This window comes from Lepidochelys kempii, chromosome 2, assembly GCF_965140265.1.
Source record: "Lepidochelys kempii isolate rLepKem1 chromosome 2, rLepKem1.hap2, whole genome shotgun sequence".
NCBI classification, from domain to species: Eukaryota; Metazoa; Chordata; order Testudines; family Cheloniidae; genus Lepidochelys; species Lepidochelys kempii.
The window spans coordinates 22,298,808-22,322,771 of NC_133257.1; the positions used below are offsets into that span (position 1 = coordinate 22,298,808).

The 23,964-nt window shown below is 42.7% G+C and overlaps 1 protein-coding gene across 1 annotated transcript in view; it reads right to left on the reverse strand.

Moving 5' to 3' along the window:
• Positions 1-23,964, reverse strand: part of FER1L6 (fer-1 like family member 6) — a 148,410-nt gene that overhangs the window by 74,659 nt on the left and 49,787 nt on the right. The window contains exons 7-14 of the mRNA XM_073329149.1: positions 20,675-20,753; positions 18,124-18,280; positions 17,148-17,334; positions 13,890-14,082; positions 12,622-12,953; positions 8,171-8,279; positions 4,844-5,030; positions 1,064-1,184 (exon numbers count right to left, since the gene is read on the reverse strand). Coding sequence (XP_073185250.1) covers positions 1,064-1,184; positions 4,844-5,030; positions 8,171-8,279; positions 12,622-12,953; positions 13,890-14,082; positions 17,148-17,334; positions 18,124-18,280; positions 20,675-20,753 — 1,365 coding nt within the window. The remainder of the gene's footprint in view (positions 1-1,063; positions 1,185-4,843; positions 5,031-8,170; positions 8,280-12,621; positions 12,954-13,889; positions 14,083-17,147; positions 17,335-18,123; positions 18,281-20,674; positions 20,754-23,964) is intronic.

Here is a 23,964-nt window from a genome sequence, read left to right on the forward strand (position 1 = left end):
AGAGGCATATGCTGACTGCCATGAACTATCCCATTCAGGAGACAGGCTGTGCCACTGCACAAGGGTTAAAGCAAAAGGCAAAGTAATCTGCTGTGTTTCTAAGACCCTCTACTCCCAGTGCTGCACAGCTCCCTGCATGGGTTTCTTCTCTCCTGCTGTGCCTGCACAACCTGTGAGCTGGAATAACTCCCTTGCTTCAGCTGCAGTGGAGAGAGCCATCTACTCCCTTCATTTACCTGCAAGTAGGGAGGAGGGAATCTGTCCTTCATTGAGTCTCAGTGGGGGCCTGCTTATCAGATATGCTGGTGGAGCCCCCTGAATGAAGGACTGTGGGAAGGGTCCCTTTCCCTAATGTACTCTTATTGGAGATGTTTCTGGGGTAAGTAGTGCTCTTCAGGTCATACAACCCCTCTTCATCTCCAGGGATAAGGTCGGTTTAGAGCTACGGACTGGGGGTGGGTGGGGGGTGCTTCAGAATATGCCACCCCAGTCAATTAGCCAACCCAGAAGAAATCCTTTGCCCTCTACACACTCAGTGTGATCTGGAATATCAGCCAGAATGGCTGTACTGTAGTGTGTGTGTGTATATATAGCAAAAGGATTGGGGGAGAGTCTGGGACTCATCCCTGGCAAGTGAGCAAGTTTAGGCTGCTGCATAATGCCAAGACTGGCTTTACATAACTGCTTCCTCAGGGAGACAGGGTGAAGCTGCCTGTGGTAGCCCAGGAACGTGCTGGGGTCTCCACAGGCCAGGAGCTACATAGGCTTATTTGGACAGGATAGACACCAGAGTTGGTGGGGGAAAAAAAATTTTCCTATAGAAATTTAGACAAAAACAACAAAATATAGCTTTTGTCAAAATTTTCAGTGGAAAACAGAACACTTGAAATGCTTTTGGTCTTTGACTAAATTTTCAGTATTCTGAGGGGGCGGAAATTGAAAATTTGTGAGGAACAGACACTTTCCACAGAGGTTTTTATTTAGTCAAAAAACAAATTTTGCATCAAAAAAGGTTTTGACAGATTTTCCAACAAATCCTGACAATATGTAGCACAAGGCTTACCAGCAGATCTGCGATTTTCTCTAGGACATTGGACAAGTACAGTCGGAAGGTCTGATCTCCCCAATAGCTCTTTATATAGACACAGGGCTTCTTCTCATCATATGGCAAGCAGTGATAGTTCCTGTGAAAATACATTAAATGCTGTGAAAAGTCTGGAATCAGATGTAAATAACAGGCCAAATCCTTGGTTTCCAGGATTATATGGGTGTACTTCACTCTGTCAATGGACTGACCACCCATTGATACACCATTTTAATCTCTGAGTGAGAGTATAAAAGTAGTGTTTGTGTAAGTAGTAATTGCACAACTGTTGGCTTAACTAATCATTTTTCTTTTTAATAAAGTTGGGTTGTATCATTCAGAGTGTCACCTAGTGGTTTGATACTAAATACATTTTCTGTAACCAACCTAGAGACTTGCCCCTGAAAACTAAGCTGGGCTTTTATTGCACCGTTATCTTTAACAACATCATATTAATTGGGAACATTTCAACATAATAAAGTCACAAGGCCACGCTATTGGGGGAAAAAGAAAAAATCCATCCACACTTATTCCCCCCCCCCCCCCCGAGAATTCAATGATGCAAACTCATTGAATTACTAACAGGAGTGAAGAAACAGATTGACAGAGCCAGAAGAGACCCAGAAGTCACCTACTACAGGACAGGCCTAACAAAGTAACAGAACGCCACTAGCCATCACCTTCAGCCCCCAACTAAAAACTCTCCAGCACATCATCAAGGATCTACAACCTATCCTGAAGAACAACCCATCACTCTCACAGATCTTGGGAGACAGGCCAGACCTTGCTTACAGACAGCGCCCCCAACCTGAAGCAAATACTCACCAGCAACCACACAACAAAAACTCTAACCCAGGAACCTATCCTTGCAACAAAGCCCGTTGCCAACTGTGCCCACATATCTATTCAGGGGACACCATCATAGGGCCTAATCACATCAGCCATGCTATCAGAGGCTCGTTCACCTGCACATCTACCAATGTGATATATGCCATCATGTGCCAGCAATGCCCCTCTGCCATGTACATTGGCCAAACTGGACAGTCTCTACATAAAAGAATAAATGGACACAAATCTGACATCAAGAATTATAACATTCAAAAACCAGTCGGAGAACACTTCAATCTCTCTGGTCACTTGATTACAGACCTAAAAGTCACAATATTACTACAAAAAAACTTCAAAAACAGACTCCAATGAGAGACTGCTGAATTGGAATTAATTTGCAAACTGGACACCATTAAATTAGGCTTGAATAAAGACTGGGAGTGGATCATAGAATCATAGAATATCAGGGTTGGAAGGGACCGCAGGAGGTCATCTAGTCCAACCCCCTGCTCAAAGCAGGACCAATCCCCAATTAAATCATCCCAGCCAGGGCTTTGTCAAGCCTGACCTTAAACTTCTAAGGAAGGAGATTCTACCACCTCCCTAGGTAACGCATTCCAGTGTTTCACCACCCTCCTAGTGAAAAAGTTTTTTTCCTAATATCCAACCTAAACCTCCCCCACTGCAACTTGAGACCATTACTCCTTGTCCTGTCCTCTGTGTAATTACACAAAGTAAAACTATTTCCCCATGTTTATTTCCCCCCCACCCCTACTGTTCCTCACACATTCTTGTCAACTGCTGGAAATGGCCCATCTTGATTATCACTACAAAAGGTTTTTTCTCTTCTGCTGGTAATAGCTCACCTTAACTGATCACTCTCATTATAGTGTGTATGGTAACACCCATTGTTTCATGTTCTCTGTGTGTATATCTAGATCTTCCTACTGTATTTTCCACTGCATGCATCCGATGAAGTGGGTTTTAGCCCATGAAAGCTTATGCTCAAATAAATTTGTTAGTCTCTAAGGTGCCAGAAGTACTCCTTTTCTTCTTACAGATACAGACTAACATGGCTGCTACTCTGAAACCTGTCACTGAATTACGATTCCCAGAACTTCTTGACACTTTCAAGGGTTGGTGGTGTTTTTGTATTTGCAGAGGGGACGATTTGGCCCTATTGTGATAGAAAACACTGTACTCTTAAAAGAATGAGACTTGACATCCTACCATTAATCTCGCTATGAGGAACCGAACAGTCATTTTTTCATGGTTAGTTTGTCCTTGTTATACATAAACATGAAAAATCCTGGCAATTTACTGGTGTCTGTTTGCACGGGTGGGAGGGGCTGCGTATAACTGGTTGGCAAAGCCATTTTCTATACTTTTGTTAATCTGCTAGCAGTGTGAAATGCCAAATGGGATTTTTTTGTTTCTGTTTTTACTGTTAATTTATGGGCTTTAGCACAATATTTATTTGACAAGTTGAATGTCCTACTGAAGGACTGATTAATATTAGGAATATCCTTTCAGTGACAGTGAATACAATTACCAATAACATTCCTGCTGTCTGATGGCCCGAGCAGGTCAAGTGGCTACAGACACCATAAGAAGAGAAAAATAAAAAAACCAAAACAATTTATATCCACACAGATTTGAGGGAAATGGATCCTTAATGAGAGAGAGCTTTATAAATATCTGAGCAAGCTAAACATGGAATTGCAGAAATATGGAATTCTTTTACTGCAGCTGTTTAAACCTGAATTCCTGTCAGGGGAAAAACTAAAAATCCTGCAATCTGCTTTATAGGATAATAACCTAGCAGGAGCTCATTCTGTAGCCCTATTATGAGACAAGAGGGGCAACTATATTCTTGACAGCAATGATTTTCATCTCTGTAGTGCCAAAAAAAAAAAAAAGAAAACGAGAAAAAAGAAAAAGCAAAAAAAGCCTTACAAAGTCTTTCATTCTTCCTTAATTTCATTGACCATTATTTAATTTAATTGCATGATTTACTGTCAGGAAGGATCCAGTCCAAACACTTCTGAACTTTGTGCAGGTTCAGAAACCAAAACAGAGATCCAGATCCAAAATTTCGAGATGGTCCCTGTGTTTAACTCCTGCTGGCAGTGCCTTGAAGCCTACAGGAAGAGGTACTGTCAAGTTTTGGACCTCCTGTATTCTAGAACTTCCTCTGCTTGGCACTCAGTAATGTCAGGAATAGTTCTATCTACTACTGTGTTTTATTGATACCTTTGACATGAAATGAAATGTGTGAGTGTGAGAGAGAAAAAATCACCCCTGTACTTTAACAAGTCCATCTGCAAACTTCTTTTTGTATTTGCTCCATCAACTCTCCATCTTCTCCATGGTCTGTTCTTCTGTTTCCCCCCCACCTGTGCTGCTATTTGTTATTTCACTCTTATTTTCCAAATCTTGAAATGTTTTGGAAATTAATCTGATTATCTACAAAATAAGGAACCGATTCTGATACCCTTGTTCATTTGAATTCTACATACTCTTCATGTAGTCTCTCTGATTTCAGCGGAGCTACTTACAGAGTAAGTGACTAATCACTGTCATTAAGGGTATTGGACTCTGGACCTAAATTTGTACTGAACAGACTTGAAAAAGCTACTCTCCCTTCTCTGACTCTATTATGTGGCACTGTAATATAGTCTTGTTAAAGGCACCAAAAGTTCTAAGGCCAACCCTCATTTGAGCCAAGATTCTACGCTGGTGAACCCAGCACAGATCCATTTGACTTGCATAGGGCTTTCCTGATTTACACTGGCCAATTATGTTTTAGCATGTTCTACAACAGGCTGTTCAATGCTGCTAGCAATTGTTAAATCAAAAACCTACATCCTAGTGTTACAGGGCAAAAGCCAGAAAACTATACATTAATGTCATGAAGTTCAAACATTCTACCGGTTTCCGTCTGTGAGGAGTGGCTTCTCAGGGTGGGTGGTGGATATCATTGGTATTCCAATGTCATGTGACGCTTCACTCTCCCCTTCATGCAGCAATGGGGCACTTTCTTCCTCTTCTCCCTCATGTCCCTTCTTTTTACCACCAGCTTCCGGTGACACTCCATCAATAATATTTCCAAAGTTACCTAGAGATACAAAACAAGGTTGTAAGGGCAGGGAATGGAGTCATGCTACATAGGAGATAGGGTGATAAACCTGAGTGAACTGTAGTTCTTTGCTTTATTGTTAAGGCACTCCAAAATGGCATTTGCCTATTTTAAAAAAGTGATATAGGAATGTAGATATTTTCAATTGTTCCGCTCCTTGAGGGCAGCTCCCATTTCCTTCTTTCCTACTCTTGTGCAGGAGCTGCCCCTAGCAGAGATACTAGGCTAACTCCTGCTCCTTGTTGCTAGCTCTCTTTACAGCGTTACAGGGGCTTTTCTTTGTAGTGAAGAGCCTGGACAGCTGTAGAAAGAGCTGCAATCACCAAGTGACCTGCCAGGTCTCCACTGACCAGCTCTCTGAATAATCTGTTCCCAATAGTCCCTAGTCTACAGTTTGAGAATCACTGGTTTAACCACTGTATGATGGTATAGAGGTCACATTCATGGTAAATAGGCCCAATGGCCTGTGATGGGCTATTAGATGGGGTGAGATCCGAGTTACCCAGGAAAAAATTTTCTGTAGTATCTGGCTGATGAATCTTGCCCATATGCTCAGGGTTTAGCTGATTGCCATATTTGGGGTCAGGAAGAAATTTTCCTCCAGGGCAGATTGGAAGAGGCCCTGGAGGTTTTTCGCCTTCCTCTGTAGCATGGGGCACGGGTCACTTGCTGGAGGATTTTCTGCTCCTTGAAGTCTTTAAACTACGATTTGAGGACTTCAATAGCACAGATATAGGTGTGAGGTTTTTTTGTAGGAGTGGTGGGTGAAATTCTGTGGCCTGCGTTGTGCAGGAGGTCAGACTAGATCATAATGGTCCCTTCTGACCTAAATATCTATGAATCTAGGAGCTGGATTGTCCTCTTGCAATGGTTTTACACTGAGGAGCTTTACAATGGTGTGAAGCCTTAGTGCTCATAACAGACATCCGTGTTGTCCAAGAGACTGTCAAATGGAAACATTAGGCTCTGACAAATTCGGGGATAGGAGGGAGCATGTCCTGATAATTTTCAGAGTAACAGCCGTGTTAGTCTGTATTCGCAAAAAGAAAAGGAGTACTTGTGGCACCTTAGAGACTAACCAATTTATTTGAGCATAAGCTTTCGTGAGCTACAGTTCACTTCATCGGATGCATACTGTGGAAAGTGTAGAAGATCTTATTATATACACACAAAGCATGAAAAATACCTCCTCCCACCCCACTCTCCTCCTGGTAATAGCTTATCTAAAGTGACCACTCTCCTTACAATGTGTATGATAATCAAGGAGTGCAGAGACTGGTGAATGTCTGGGATCCAGACAGTATGCATTTAGTTAAAAGCTCAGCAGAGTTTGTGATATTTTTACAGATTTCATTACAAAGTTAAAGGAGCCACAGGATTCTTTTGTAGAATTGCTGGAGTGAAGTACGAAGTGGACAAACCCTGTGTACAAAAAACCAAAATGATTCCAACTGAACCTTTCTGCCCCCATCTCTTAGCTGACTATTCTGACAATGCCCTGTTTCTATTGGTTATGGCAGCAAGGGTTAGCCACATTACCTGTCTAGGCTCCACCTCAACAAGATTAATAAGGTGGTTACTTCCTTTAACTGGTAATACAGGACTGCTATATAAGGTATAGCAATGTGGTGCCTTTGAATGGGTGATGCTGCCCTCTAGTAGCTGGCCCACAGAGAGAATATGGAACCTACGTTAGCTAACAGAATTCTAAACGGTGCCTGAATTTTTGGAGTGGATAGTACAGAGTTGTAGCCCCAGCTCCCAGCGTGTGCATGAGATTTCAATGGTGACTGTATCTGTTTGCAACACATGGGTCCTAATTACAAAAGCTGTTCTCAGAAGTGTTAAAGTCTGTTTTCATTCAAGCTAATTTAGTATTGTATGGGTTCGGAAGGGGCCTTATTGACAGCAGTACTGTGGGGAACATGCACTCATGATGCACAAATTTCATTAGTATCATACCTATAGACATGTACCAGAGAGGGCAGTTATCAGTGACATGAGGAGGGTATGTATTAAACTGGCTATTAAAATTTTGATTAGAGATGGGCTTGAGGCTGAAACTGGGATCTGAATCTCAGATGCTACCATGTTCCAACCTAGATTTTGGTTCAGTCCAATGGCTATTAGCCACGTTTGGATCCCAGTTCCAAACACGCACAAAGCTGGAGGGTGCCAGAACCATTTTTCAGATCCAGACGCCACTGCCAATTTTAATTTCTAACGTGAACTGGTCTTTGGCCTTTATTGCACAAGTACACAAACGAGCTTGCTGTTAATTTTGGCTTATTTTCCCACTGAATGTCAGCATAAGTCAATATTACACATTGCTTTGTTTGCCTGTGAGGTCCCTCCCTGCACTCTCCTTCAGAAGGAACACCTATCCAGACACGTGAGTGAACATAAGGAAAATGTGGGACTGTCACTGTGCACAGAGACCTCATTAGGGTGGTAAACCAAAAACAGATGCGCAAAGTCCTTCAGGTGAAATCAGGTTCAATCCAGGCTTTCGCCTGGAGCTGATCTTTCTGAGGTTTGGAAATGTTCAGCTAACATTTATAAAAAGATCTTTTATTTTCTCTTTATGCTGCACTTAGGGCAGTTCCTGGCCCCACCACCACAGCTGCAGAGGAGCCCTTGTGCAGCAGAACCAGTAGAGGGCAGGATATAGCCAGGCTTCTAAGAGGAGATGCACCTGTGGGTGTGGTGTGGGACTCAGCTCTGCACTGACTTCCTCTACACCAGCATGCAGGAAGGGCCAGGGTGTCAGTAGGGTTTGGCCAGATCCCCTGCAGCGAGGATCCATTAGAGCCACAGGAGCTGCAGGGGATCATGCCTCTCACAGAGATACCCAGGACACCGTCTACTATGCTAGATGGCACTAGATGAAAGGATTTGGACCTATGGAATCCAACTGCAACTGAAAACAACAAAGGCTTGGTCTTCCAGGTTGAGTGGAAGAAGGAAACACCAGGAAAATTGACACCCAGTGCCATGATGTTCAGAGATTAATTGAAATGTATAGGTATTTCTCTGCAGTCAGCCCCTTCAATGACATAGTCACCTTGGTGCACTGAGAATTAACTCCTTCATTGGAGAAGCGTTTTACATATCCTTACCAACAGAAACCTCAAAGCTTATTGGTTTATCTCCAACTTTCCTGTCAATCATCGTGGCTTCAAAAAATGCCCCAAAGAGAAGGAATTCCTCAGAGTCCTCTTTGTGGATCTGTGGGGGGAAAATGACATTGAGGTTTTACCTTTTACTATTTTCTTAGCACACAGAACCAGTGCTTAATTTGTGTCAGGGCTTGCCAGGGCTGATCCCCCAGCACCTCTAGGCTTGAGAGTTCATAGCCCCGATGCCTCTGAGTTTTTCACATCAGTTATGAAAATAAAAAATTTGTTTGAGCCTCAGCATCTAATTGCTTGATCCCCGGCACCTCTTTCATTACAAATTTAAGCACTGCACAGAACTCTCTATGAATGGTTTCAGCATGTTCACCTACCGTCATACAATCATTCAAATGATCTGTCTCTAAGAATTCCTGGGCACTATTTTTGTTTCAGTGCTACAGTGAAATTTCACTCTCTTGAAATAAGTCGTATTAAACTTCGTGTGGCAATATAACTTCCAAGCAATGATGTAGTAAACTACAGTATATAGCATTCTAATGAATTCCGACCCTAGAGTTTTCACATCTGTGCTGCCCCCTTGTGGCTCCTCAGAGTCACTTCATAAAATCATAGAAATGTAAAGCTGGAAAATGTAGGGCTGGAAAAAAGCCATCTAGTCCAGCCCCCTGTGCTGTAGCAGGACCAAGTAAACCTCCCAGACCATCCCTGGCAGGTGTTTGTCCAAGTTATTCTTAAACTTCCAGTGAGGGGGATTCCACAACTTCCCTTGGAAGCCTATTCCATTGCTTAACTATCTTTATAGTTACAATTTTTTTCTCAGATCTAACCTAAATTACTCTTACTGCAGATTAAGCCCATTACTTCTAGTTCCTACTTTCTGTGGGCATGATAATAATTGATCATTGTCCTCTTTATAACAGCCCTCAACATATTTGAAGACTTATCAGGTTCTGCCTTTGTCTTCTTTTCCCAAGACTAAACATACCCAGTTTTTTTAACCTTTCCTCACAGGTCAGGTTTTCTAAACCTTTTATTAGTTTTATGGCTCTCCTCCGGTCTCTCTCCAATTTGTCTACATCTTTCCTAGATATGGTGCCCAAAATTGGACACAGTACTCCAGCTGAGACCTCACCAGTGCTGAGCAGAGCAGGACAATTACCTCCCTCATCTTACAACATTCCTGATAGTGCACTCCAGAATGATATTAGCCTGGGAGATGCTGAGCATTCTCAAGTCAATGAGATGAGAAGATGCTGAGCACCTTTAAATCTCAGGAAGCACTCAGCACCTCACAGTATTAGAGTCCCAGTCCAAAGCCCATTGCAATCAACGGGAGTCTTGTCATTCAATTGGCTTTGGATCAGACCCCAGGTACACTGTTAGTTGTTCAAACACTGTAAGCACAGTGATGGTATGGATGGTTCTCTGACATTTTCTTTCACTGTGTGCATGCTGATTTACTGAGTGTAAATCCGAGCACAAGTTGGCCCAGTGAGTCTCCTAAAAGACAGCATAACGGGGCAATGAATAAAAGAAACCGTGTGTATTTTAATACTTGTTTGCCTGCCTTTCTCAAAGGAACAAGCCGCTCTTGGTATAGCCCAACATATATATGTCTTGAAATATAAGTATGCACTGTACAGCTGCAGGGGATAGCTCTAAGCTGAAAGAAACATCAGCATGTCATAGTAAAACTATCAAAGACAATGCATTGCAGTTGAAGTTCAGTTTTGATTTCCCTGTTACATGATTTTTTAACATTACCATGAAGCGTATGGCAATGAGTGAAACCAGGACTCAAATCTGTGCCACACTCTTCTATTCCCATTTACAAAAAGTAATTAATTTTGAATGCTCTTTATGTTCTTGGTGTTGTGCTCAGTCAATAATGTCAGATTACGAGGCACGGTGATTTACCCTAATCTGCAGAGAGACCTCATAAAAATGTTGCAAATTTTATCACTTTTCAGTTTATTTGTAATCTCCAGCATTCTTGACTTTCCTTTTACATGTCTGTAACACAATGATTCTGTCTACAGCAGCAGGAAATATATTTGAATGTCAACAAGGAAAGAATATCAAACAGTATGGAGATGTGTTATTGCATTTTATTCATTCTGAATTTGAGTCAGACACCAGTTGCTAACAATTATCTTGATTGTAATAAATCCTTATTGTTACTATTAATTGGCATTACAGTAGTGTCTATTCATCCACGTGAGATACTTCTATAGCCCCTATTACTTTATCTGAGCACTTCACAATCTTTAATGTATTTTATCCTCAGAACACCCCATTATCCTCATTAACAGATGGAGAACTGAGTTATAGACACTCAAAGGTATTTAAGTTCCTAACTTCCATTAAAATCAATGGGAGCTAGATACCTTTGAGGACTTGACTTAAGTGACTTGGCTAAGGTCACGATAGTAGAGCAGGAAATTTGAACCTGAATTTCCAAGTCCAGTCTAGAACCCTAGCCACTGGACCCCACTTCCTCTCACAGTGCGCTAGGCCCTTTTAACACAGAAAGGGACTGAGCCCCAGGCGATGTAAATCAGCCTAACTCAATTTGCATGAAGTTAATGGAGCTACACCAATTTACAGCAGCTGAAGATCTTGCCCATAAATTGTGATCCCTGCTCCAAAGAGCTCGCAATTCCAGAAGAGAAGCCCTATGAAGGATAAGAGAGAGGGGGAGAAACCATGCAATTGGGCTGCTTCTCCTCACACTTCCACCAGTTTCACACGAGTGACTTTAATGGCACTACTTCTGATTAGCATAAATAAAGGAAGACAATCAGACCCAGGGCCTATCAATCCCAACTATCCCCGCTGGCTCTATACCTGGCTATTATTAGTTGCCAGTTTCTTGTAGGTATTGCAGCAGAAGTGGGCCTCGAGGAGGGAGTTAAAGGAGGAGAGGCTAGTGGCCTTAATGACTATGAGCCAAATTCTCTGCTGGTGTAAATAGGTGAAATTCTACTGAAGGCAATGGAGCTATGTCCATTTACCCAGCACACAATTTGGCCCTAGTTCAGAGAAGGTGGCCCTCGCTACCGTGGTGGCAGTCTGCAAGCAGCATTCTCCATCCTGAATGACCTAAAGAAAGGAAATGCTGATGGCCATAGACCTGAGAGAGGCTAGGTTCTGCCCCTTCATATCACAAAGTTTTCTAACACAGTAGAGCCTCTTGTCCACCATGCTCAGATGCCCATTAAAGGTACCCACTGAGGGTGGATGGAGCCTCCCAATTCAATGAGTGCACTACAGTAAACTGCTGAGGGGGCACCAGCCACCTGCAGCAGCACCCTCTGCCCCAGCACCACAACCCTAATCCCAGCCTGGTGTGGAGGAGAAGCCACGGGTAAGGGGATGGCTGGAGAGCAAGCCTGCCCCACACTCACCCCGGAGCAGTAGTTCCTGTCCTGCAGATCAGGGCCCAGTTCCCCACTCTGAGCATTGCGACCTGCACACAGGGTTGCAGCGCCCCTCATGTTTGGCCTGGCTGTCCCTCCATCTTCATGAGTGGTGCTGCAATTCCATGCACCAAGCCCAGAGTGGGGAGCCAGGATCTGCTGCTGCAGGGGGAGTGTGGGGAAGACTCGCTCTCACCCCTGCCCATGGGCCTCCCCTCTGCACTGGGCCAGAAGGAGTGTATATTTGCCTGTGAAAATGTACATTTATCAATGCAGTTCTGCTCTTGGGGTCTATACCCAAATATGATTAACGTGAAGCCACGCACATCTATCAATAGTGTATCAAAAACATTCAGTATTTTCGCACCCTTGGTTTTATTATTTCTGTAGGTGCACTTGAACCCATGAATGCACAGTAAAGCCACTGCTGGTGTCCACCCATTGTTTCAGAAACAGTTTATTTCCAAGAGAGAATGAGGAACCTAATTTTTAAATGTGGGTGTCCTATTCTGATACCCAAAAACTAAGCTTAAATAAAGCTACTCAACATTAGATTGTGAACACTTCAGGTCTAAGATTTAGGAACATGGGAATTGCCGTATTGGGTCAGACCAATGGTCCAACTAGAACAGTATCCTGTCTCTGACAGTTGCCAGCACCAGATGCCTGAGAAGAAGGTACAAGAAACCCCACAATAGGAAGATATGGGACTGAGTCGTCCTATATGTGTGCAAAGCCTATATGTGGGTGCTTGTACAGTACCTATAGTAAATAATGATTTCCATCCTATTCAGCATATGATAATGAAATATATGAATTTATGATCCGTTTGCATGGCAAACCCTGTAACTGGATGTGAGCGCATGACCCCACTGCATCTGTGGTGATTCACATCCAGGTTACAGACCTGACTGCATGACTGGGGCCTTAGTTTGTCAACTAGCTACATACTTTGAACCAAGCATCAATCAATCTCTTTTATATATAGATATATAAAATAAATTTTAAACTAACCTCAGCAGGCACATCAAAGGACTCAACTTCCGCCTCGGTGGAGTTTGCCTTGTCTGAAGGAGAAGATGATTTCCCATCCTCTGCTTTGTCTGTTTTCTCTTTTCCTTTAGTTGCTTTGGAAGGTAACTTTATCTCTTTGATGATCTTTGAAAATTTAGACTCTTGTGCTCCCCCTGAAAGTATCTCCACTGCAATTTCAATTAGGAGGCGGCCTCTAAAGGAGACACCTTCCCCAAAACCTTCATTGAGCTCATGGTGGTCGTCCATTAGGGAGTGGTTCCTAGGTGAGCCATAGAGATTGATCCAAGCTGGTCCAAAGGTAGGCAAGAACCCTGGAGATGATGCATATTTTACAACATTTGCATTACAAGCTCTCGCTCTCTCACACACTGTTTGCAGAACTCGGTTCTCTGAGAGTTTTACTCATAAAGGGGCTCAATGTGGCCCTACTTCTATGGGTGCTGGTGTCCCTCCAGCTGCAGAATGTGATTTGAGGAGGCTGTACTTGTGTGCATACCCCAGTACATAGCACTGCTCGACAGGGGAAACCTGTGTACTGTCACTAGGGACTGGGGTGGTGCAGCATGAAATAGTATCTACCACAATGAGCCTCCTCCAGCAATTCCCTCTATGGTGCCAGAGCCCTGGAGCGGCTCCATTCATGCTCTGCAGATTGAGATTGGGATGTGGAGGGAAGATCCCTATCCTTGGACCAAAGAGTTCCAATGCCCATCCTGTTACTTGGACTGGGAACTGGGGAGAGGATTTAGCTCTAGGACATTTTAAAATGGTTTATTTTTCTCTTTTTGAGTAACTAGGAACAAATAGTTGCCATTGAGTCTATCAGAAATAGAAGGCCGGTCTGCCCCAGAAAAGTGATCCATACTTGTTTGCCTGGCAATTCAGGTGCCAGTGGCATTAGCCCTGAATTCACATCACTTGACCCTAACTGAATTAGAAATGCCACATAGTAACAGCTCATTGCCACGTTCCCAGAGAGGGTAAGAATCCTTTTCATTACTGATCAACATGATGCTATTTAGGAGTATTTGTAACAAAGGGCACAACACCATTCCATTAAACACACAAAAAGACTCAGCTCTGTATAAGGTAGGAGGATTTTTCATACAACCAACAAAAGGCCTACCCCTCACTAAAACCCTTTGAAGCCTTTAACTGGGTCTTAACTAGGGTCCAGTCATCATGCTAGTGAATTTTATCCTACGGGCAGGGGAGAGTTTTTATAACTAACACATTTTCCCCTTTACCTTTATCTCCATCTTGTTCATTTGAGATTTTTTTCAGGTCTATGAAGTGTGTGGCTAAGGCCACATCATTCATGCTGCCTTCATCCCACACCTGGATTTTGACTCTTCGACACAGTGGGGGGAACATTTCCTTGAAGACAATCTGTTCATGCCACACAGGATCAGCACAGCTTTTTTGCACTGTTGTTCGTCCCTGAAATGAAAGACCAGCAGCTCTAGACCTTGAGGCTAGACCAGATTCTGGAGAACAATGCTGAGAGTAACAAAGTCCTCTAGCAAGCCCTGTCTTTTCTATCACAGAGAAAGCATGTGGTCTAAATAAAAATAATTTTTAAGCACAGTTTTCCAGTCTAGTATATTTCCTGAAACTTGAAAGCATCTCTGCTTTTCTATTAGTCAGTGTTAACACACAGCATAATGATACATTGCAATAACTACCGTGGGAGTTTCCTTGTTTGTTTTCTCCTAAGTATTTAATGAAGGGCCACATCCTGGCCTTGGAATTCTCATGCAGAACTAGTAGAGTTTAATGTGATGTATAACTCTTCAATGTCCCAGTTCAATTCCTCTCTGTGCACTTAGAGTGATATTTCTGCTATGCAAAACTGCACACATGGAGATGGCCTTTTTAATTATAACTCTGGTTCTAAGGAACCAGTGGTACTTTAGTGCAGTTGTCTCCTGTCAGGTGAAATCCATTCCTGTGTAGAAGGCCAGGACAAGGCTTTCTGCATCACTTGTAACCCATTTCGACTTATTTATTTGCAGGATCATTTTAGTTTACCTTTAAAAGGAGGAATTAAATTAGAATGGGGCAAGTTCTGGCTGCAGTGTGCACCCCATGTGACTGGGCATGTCAGGGAGGACCCAAAGGGGCAAGAATCCTCCCCCTAGGCCTGAAAGTGACAGCATGCTGTCCTGGATCCATCCCTAACTCATCCCTCCTGACGTTTCAAGTGACTAAAGCAGGATGCAGCATTACTCAGGACTAGCCTGTCTGCTCCAGATGGGAGGATGGGCCAAATCTGAGAGGTGCTGCAACTCTGTGCACCAGGTTGCAACACCACTCAGTTTGGGGGCCCTCTCAAACAAGAGGCCAAGGGCAAACTGCTCCTTTCTGGATGGCCCTGAATGCAGGAAATATTCACTTCACCTGGGGGTTAAAATGGGACAGTTCTAGAAAACCTGGGACTCATGGGAGGTCTGCCCTAATCCTAAACCCCAAATCCCATAGTAAACACCACTGGATAAGTTCTACCCCTATAATTAGAACCAGGTTCCACAGAAAACAAAGTGCACAAAGACTTTCACAAACCCACAAATAGGTCAGATATTTGCACCCACATCTTTTTTCAGATGTAAAATTTTACATATTCAGAAAGTCAGATTTGTGCACACGAACTGAAAGCATGGGTTCAAATTAGGAAGCTAGAAGTCTGCAATAATGGCATTTGCAGTCGCAATGCATTTGTCATCACAAATATGAGTTTCTGCAAAAAAAGCCTCCATATGAACAGGTATATGAAAAGTTAATGAAAAAATATGGCTGTAATTACTCAGCCTGATTCTGATCTCAGTTACACCAGTGTAATGAAGACAAACTCCATGCCAGTCGATTAAGTTACACCAAAGTAAAACTGGTGTAATTGTAACCCATGTGCCTCGCAGTGAGCTATCTCTTTAAGAGACCCAGTGAGGGGAGATAGGAGTGAATTGTCTCTGGGTCATTGTTGCTCGTCAGATATAGCACTCCACACCCAGAAGCTTCTGGAATTGGGTGTGGTAGTTTTGGGTCTGCTCCAACAGGTTCCCCGTGGCTGGGGTCAGACTCCATGAGGGCAAGCAGTCAGGGCAGCTGCTTTGCAGAAGGCCCTGTGCCCTGTGTAGGTTGGGAGAAGCTGGGCCCAGGAGCAGGAAGCAGGCTGTCATCCCTAACTCGCAGGCATTTTGCAGCAGGTTAGTGATATTGTTAACCCTTTAACAGGGCAGCATGGGCAACGCTAATTATAGCAAGGGGAAACTGGGAGGGGGAAATAACGTATTCTAGTTTAATTGTATGCTTTGAATGTTGTTTCGATTTTAGCCAAACTGTTTTAGTTAAATTGTCTCAATTAGTCTGAGTCACCAACTAATGGGGAAAGAGTCATGTCTATTTTTCTATTCTCTGTTTTGTTTTTTCTTGTAACAGGGTTTTCTTTAAATCTATACACTTGTGACTTAACTGAGTGGTTGGTTAATCAGTCAGCTGACTGGCTAGCAGTGATTTCAGCAGAGACAGAGTCTGCCTGGATCCCAACTGAAGATTCCTGCAAGCACGTGGAGGGAAGATGTTGTTTTAGACTCAGCCGACTGCCTAGATCTGGTGATCAAAGACTCTAGCTGAGACTTAGGTGAACTAAACCTAAGCTTTTGTGAACTCTCAGTTTCTTTTCACTGTGTTTCTGTGGGGACTGACCTGTTCGGATTTTAATTTGTTTTCTTCATTTATGTGTATGTATAACTGTGAAGATAATGTCCATGGATTATAAAATAGCCGTGTTATGCTGTAAAAATTAGATTATTATTTGTTTCTGTATCATATGATTTTATAAAGTTATTTTAATTAAATTTATTTCTTTAGTTCCTTTTGGGACTTGAATGTGCGGACGCTGACCCTGTGCAATCCTTCCTGAAAATCCTTAGAGACTGAACTCTGGGTCTCCAGCTATTTTTCTATGGGAGTTGGGTATTTTTAGGCACTGGAGAAGGGCAGCGAAGTGAACTCGAGCTCACCCAAAAGTTACATAAGGCAAGAACTAGGCCCTTGGGCCTTGTCTGCACTAGCAAACTTCCTAGCCTGAATGAAGCATGAGTGAATCTCCACCAGTGGTAGCAATGCTGGAAATTACAGTACAAACAGGCCTCATCTGTAGGGACAATAATAAAAACAGCAGCACCGCTAGGGCCCTGTGTCTGCAGTACAGCTTCCACCACAGCTACCGTCAGAAGAGAGTACAGAATGAGAGCTATGAAATTCATTGGTAAAGATGCAGCCTTAGAATCCAGCTTGTTCCACCTTGGGAATTTTAGCCTTTCTTGACTGTAAGAGAATTAGACATTACACACTGTGGTATTATAATACCACAGTGCAGCTGTGCTGATGCAGTGTTTTAAGTGTAGACCTGCCCTAAGTAAAAGTGCGTCAGCTTTAATGTTTGCACATAACTTAACTGACAGGAAACAAGGCCTACATTTGTGAGCAATACAGTCCCAATTTACCATTTGACCTGCAAACATGACCACCACATACGGATCCACAAGGTCCTTACTATCGCCCATGAACGCTTTGGTGACATTAGCCATGATGCTGGAGTTCATCTTTGGAAGCCCTTCTGCTTTATAGATTCTCACATAAAATCTGGCCCAAGGTCTTTCAGATGGAAATCCTTTGGGGATCAAGAGGTTCCTACAAGAAAAAAAAAGCCATTTCCCTCAGAATGAAAACTCAGCTAGACAATGAAGTGATTCCAAGACAATGTTTTTACCAAAGGGGTCGCACCATTATTTTACAGCATAACCTGTGATAAATACTGTGTCTCAGAGGCGGGGGATGGGAATGGGGGACATGGAGTGTGCATTTGTTTTTCCAACTAAATAAAAGCATTTTCTAGTGACCCATAACTGCAGTACGCGGCAACACCACTTGGCAAGCAGGTGTCTATGAAGTGCCCCTGCTAGAAATGTTTACACTTTGTACAGTGTGTGTAACTTGTAATGGGTGCAGTGTTTGTACATGTATATAAAGAATACACACACACACAATAGGAGGATAAGAAATATCTTCCTGTCATATTGTTTTTGGGGTGGGAGGTTTTTTAAACACCTGAAGTTTGCTGCAATCTGGTGCATTTTCCAGGCAAAAAATTGCTATTCAGAAATATTTCAAATGGCCCCAGAGTAAAGTCATTCAGGCAGGGATGGTTAAGCAGTTAGCAGTATCCTGAGATGAGAATGAACTCCCTCTGAGGCAGGGAACTGACAATAATCCCTCCCTTTCATTTGGTGGTGGAATTAGAACTACTCTCCTGCCCCCCACTCCACTCCCAGCACATCAAAGCAGAACATACAGAGACTTTTGTTAAAATAATGCCAGATTACACAAGCAAGGCATGTATTCTATAAACAGGAGAAAAGGACTTTTCATGGATTTTTTTTTCTCTTTGACAGATGCAAAGTAAGGAAATTTTTACAGTACTTTTCAATTTGCTCTTCAGCATCACTTTCTTTCTGAATGGCTTGTATCGTGTCCCCTTTCCCAGCAACACTGATATCACACTTCAGGTATCCCTTGGCTCCTGTCCTAATGTCAGCAGGGTCTGTGAGAAGTGCCCACTTGTCACAAAACTGATGACCTGTAAAACATACAAGTTTATACAAGTCATGGAAGACGGGAGACATTCCAGAAGACTGGAAAAGGGCAAGTATAGTGCCCATCTATAAAAAGGGAAATATGGACAACACGGGGAATTACAGACCAATCAGCTTAACGTCTGTACCCAGAAAGATAATGGAGCAAATAATTAAGCAATCAATTTGCAAACACCTAGAAGATAATAATGTGATAAATAACAGCATGGATTTGTCAAGAACAAATCTTGTCAAACCAACCTGGTAGCCTTCTTTGACAGGATAACAAGCCTTGTGGATGGGAAGAAGTGGTAGATGTGGTATATCTTGACTTTAGTAAGGCTTTTGATACTGTCTCGCATGACCCTCTCATAAACAAACTAGGGAAATACAACCTAGATGGAGCCAGTACAAGGTGGGTGCATAACTAGTTGGAAAATCGTTCCCAGAGAGTAGTTATGAGTGGTTCACAGTTATGTTGGAAGGGCATAACAAGTGGGGTCCCACAGAAATCAGTTCTGGGTCCAGTTCTGTTCAATATCTTCATCAATGATTTAGAAAATGGTATAGAGAGTACACTTATAAAGTTTGCAGATGATACCAAGCTTGGAGGGGTTGCAAGTGCTTTGGAGGATAGGATTAAAATTCAAAATGATGTAGACACACTGGAGAAATGGTTTGAAGTAAATAGGATGAAATTCAATAAGGACAAATGCAAAGTACTCCACTTAGGAAGGAACAATCAGTTGCACACATACAAAATGGGAAATTACTGCCTAGGAAGAAGTATTGCAGAAAGGGATCTGGGGGTCATAGTGGATCACAAGCTAAATATAAGTCAACAGTGTAACACTATTGCAAAAAAAGCAAACATCATTCTGGGATGTATTAGCAGGAGTGTTGTAAGGAAGACACAAGAAGTAATTCTTCTGCTCTACTCCACGCTGATTAGGCCTCAACTAGAGTATTGTGTCCAGTTCTGGGTGCCACATTTCAGGAAAGATGTGGACAAATTGGACAAAGTCCAGAGAAGAGCAACAAAAATGATTAAAGGTATAGAAAACATGACCTGTGAGGGAAGATTGAAAAAATTGGGTTTGTTTAGTCTGGAGAAGAGAAGAGTGAGGGGACATAACAGTTTTCAAGTACATAAAAGGTTGTTACAAGGAGGAGGGAGAAAAATTGTTCTTCTTAAGCTCTGAAGATAGGACAAGAAGCAATGGGTTTAAATTGCATCAAGGGTGGTTTAGGTTGGACATTAGGAAAAACTTCCTAACTGTCAGAGTGGTTAAGAACTGGAATAAATTGCCTTGGGAGGTGGTGGAATCTCCATCACTGGGGATTTTTAAGAGCAGGTTGGACAAACACCTGTCAGGGATGGTCTAGATAATACTTAGTCCTGCCTTGAGTGCAGGGGACTGGACTAGATGACCTCCCGAGGTCCCGTCCAGTTCTATGATTCTGTGGTTCTATGGAATACCATTCAGTACAGTTTCTGAGGGCTGTGACGCTGGGCATGCAGCTGTCACAAACGCGCCCACCGCAGTATGCATGTCAGCAGTCAGAAAGCTGCAAACAATGTTTGTACTTTCCTGAGAATAACACTCCTACTCAGCAAGAACATTTGCAAGTGATAATAATGGTGAGCGGTGGATGACGGAGAGTGAGAGGCACAGGCCAGAGCTGAGTGGAAATAAACACGCTCAGAGGAGCAGTGTGAAGTGCTGCTCAGTGAAGCCCTAGCTGGGAACTACAGGCAAGGCACAAGTACAGCAGCTGATTCAGAAGAAAACAGTGGGAGGATGGGAAAGAGAAGCCCCAAGGGAAGAGGCTGAAAGCCAAATCTATTAGAGGCTTTCAGTGTCAAAGTTTATGGCCCAGTGCAGCGCTCTCCAAACGATGGCGGGTGTCCTGTTTAAGCAAGGTTGCTCTCAGACAGGTTTGAACCAGGGTTTCTTGATCAACGTAGACAGAAATAATTCCCTCTGTGTTGACTACCTCAGAGGAATATAAGAAAGAGGGAGCCACTGGGGCAGTTCTGTTGAATGGCTTCATATTGTAGGACAGTTATAAGGGGTAAACCCACTGCCCTGTCTAGCCTGGTAAACAGACTGCAGACGGGGCCAGTGTCTTCCATATTCTGAGTAGCTAGAGTGATGAGTGAAATGGAGGAAATGCAGCACTATGGCCTTCCTTTCTGTGCCTTCTCATTTGCATTTACAGCTCCGTTTTCCTACCACTTCAATGCCTGGATATTTATTTACATATTTACAAAACACCCTTGGCAATGCCCTTTGTGGGGGTAACTGAAGAGGAAGGGTGGTCCAGTGACTGAAGAAGACAAACAGCAGAAAAAACACACATGTAACAAAAGAGAACTTAGAAAATGCATCTCCTACCTGGCTGATTATACACTGTTCCCACATCTACTTTAAAGGAGCCAATCAATAAGCTCCCGATCAGCTTGTTGTGCATAACCTGTTGAAGAAAGGCACATTAGAGATTCCCTTCCACTCAATATATGAAACAGAATTCCAAGCAAAGATACTTGATATAGATGACAAAAGCAGCCACAGCAACCAGTGGGGATCATATGCAACAACACACATAGACACCTTAGGGCTGGTCAGTTTTTGTGCTGCCTTAATTGTATGAGTTTAGAAACCAATATAGTTAAATCAGTGGAACCCTCTAACTTGGACGCAGTTATAACAATATAAAACTACTTATATATGTCCATTTAAACAGGCAAGAGGGATATAAGCAGTTTTATCCCGGAATAACTGCATCCATACTAAGGGTTGCGCCTGTTTAACTATATTGGTTTCTAAACCAATAGTTAAATTGGTACAAAAACTGTTTGTAGACAGAGGAGAAGGAATTACATTGTCACTTTCCAAAGTTTCAATATGTATTTTACTCAATGGGCCCAATTCTGAGCTCACAAAATGTTATTCTATTGAAGTCAGTGGGTGACACAGATGTAAAGTGGTGCAAATGAGAGGAAGATCAGGTCCATGGGACACTTGCTCCATCCTTCCAGATTAGGGATTCAACACCAGCTACTCCTGGTCAGATCATTCCCCCTCACATCTGGATTTGGTTTTCAAATCCCTGTGTGTGTACCACTGGTGACAAGCAGGCTGCAGGACAGCAGCATTTCCTTGTGGTGGGGTTGGAAGAAGAGCTGTGTGAACCTTTTGTTATGAAACAAATCTTACTGGTTTCGGGTTTAATTAAAAATCTGGAACTCAACCATGTTTGAGAAAAAGATTCACAAGAGCTAGCACATCTTTCAGACAATCTTTGGCCAAACTGGAAGGAAAGATAGCTCTGAAACTAAAATCCTAGATCTGGGCTAGGTTTTGAGTTCGTAGTTCATGTTTCTAGAACAACCAAATCGACACACCCCAAACTTGGGAAGAATTCAAATTTGGATCTGGATTTTGAGCCCCCAAATTTGGAAGCACACATATCCAGGGCTTCAATTCTATATATTCCAGATACAGACTTGGATTCAGCTTTTGGTATGGATCTGTCATGGGGGAGATAGATCTTGAGTCTCCTCTCAAATCATAGGACTTGTAGCCCAAGGATCATGAGACTGTAGCCTTCAGCAAGGCCTTCTGGGAAACTGAAGCAGCAGCCAACCTAATGCCAGACCAGTTAAATCATTAATATAGCATCCATCTAATTTTCAAGGAACCTAAGTTAAAATAGGCTTTGGGGTTCAAGAAACCGTGAAAACTCAGTGGTTTCACCTTGAAGCCAGGGAAAACAACAGCTTTGGATGAATTTCACTTTGACTTTGTGGCTGCAATAGGAGCGTGAACCCATGGAAACCAAAGTGGCAGCCCCACTCCACATAAAAAACGTTCACAAGTCCTGCGCAACCAAAACCACAACGTTTCATAAAGCTTTAGTCAGGGCAAGAAAGGGATCTATTGGAGTGAAAGTCAAGGCTAGGGTCCAGTTCTCTCATTGCTCTCCTTTTATTTTCTCTCCCCTCTCCAGAGTCTGAGTGGATATTCAGGGATAGTCCCATGTGAAAACTACACTTTGTGGGCACGTAGGGGCCTTCCAGTGTGAAGAGTGTTGAACCCCTGTGCAGTGGTGCTGGAACAATTTGTATAGTGGGGATGCTGACAGCCATTGAATCAAACTGTAAACCCTGTATATGATGGAAACCACTTCAAGCCAGGGGGTCTGGCAGCACCCCTAGTTCCAGCACCTATGCCCCTGTGAGATTCTGAGTGTTCTCTATTCCCACTGAAGTCCCACAGGGCTCCACCCCTTGCAGGATGAGGCTCTTAAATTGACAAGGAAAATAAGTAACTAACAGCTCTTGTGTGCAGTGCTCTGTATATATTTTTTCACTCTTATTTCTCAAGCTTCCCCCACTGTCCAACCCTCCCCGCTCTCCACCCAGATGTAGTAAAGCAGGCAAGTTTGACGTTTCAAATCAAACTCTTTTTCTTTTCTCCATGGGGGAGGGGGAGGAAGGCAGAAGCAAGCACAATAACCAGCTGAACAGCTAAAAATCCATGGTGGGTTTTTTCACAATCAATAAACTCAAAAAATAACTGAAGGGATTTTCTTCAAACTTTCCAGCTGAGAAGGAGCAGGAGAAATATCAGTCTAGAATGTAACTGAGTACTGAGGATAAGGGCTTAGAGTGAAAGTACAATATCAATCATGCCTACAGCATTGAAAGGATGTTGCCATAATGTGTCTGAAGAGGTTAATGAGAAGGAAATCTATTCATTTTTAAGGGCTTGGGAGACAGAAAAGGGCCCTGTTCTCCCCCAAGAACATGAATCGAATGGCAGTTAGACTAACCGCTGGGCTGATACATGGTAGTGCTGCTACATTATTTGCTTTCCTGAGGCTTCTAAACACAGGTCTGTACATTTCCATGATAATACGGATTCAGTGTGTGAGGGATTAGTAGTCCCGAAGGCTGTTAAACTTTGCTTCTCCTCAGGCTAGCTTCAAACCAAGCAAATGTAGGAAGTTTTCCATCTCCTGTGGTGCTGTTTCTTGCCAGGACACGTATTTGCTCGCTCGTTCAATTTTATTCCCTTGACATGCTGTTTATTTCTAAAGCCATGTTCCAAGATAACTGAAATGAATTCCTGATTATAATAGCATACATTAGCATTGTATTAGATTGGCCATATTTTGTTTATGGCCTAATCATTACAACCTTGGGGCCAAATCCTCTCCTGGTTTCTCCATTGAATTCAATGCAACTAGGCCAACTTACACCAGCTGAGGCACTGGCCCACTTTCTCTATTGAAACTTGGCATTCAGGCCCTCAACCCAGATGTTGACAGATGGCTAAGCTACCGAAGAAAAACTTAATCAGTAAGATTAGACGTGGAAGTAAAAATAACAGACATTTACCAGGTGAAGGCTTCTTGTAATTATAGTATAATTCAAAGAAAGGGATGTAGTGTGAAGAAAAAATGAATAAGCAAGATATTGATTTAATATGCTCTACTTACTTTTGTATCTTTTAAACATATGTAGATAAACGTATAGAATTCAAATGGAAGAACTGTTTCTCTTGGGAAAATATCTACTCTTCACATGCAGCAAGTATTTTACAAAGAACTAATTCCATGCCCTATGGGTTTGATCCTGCGGGACAGCACCAGGCACCAAAACGTGCATGCAATTGGGGCT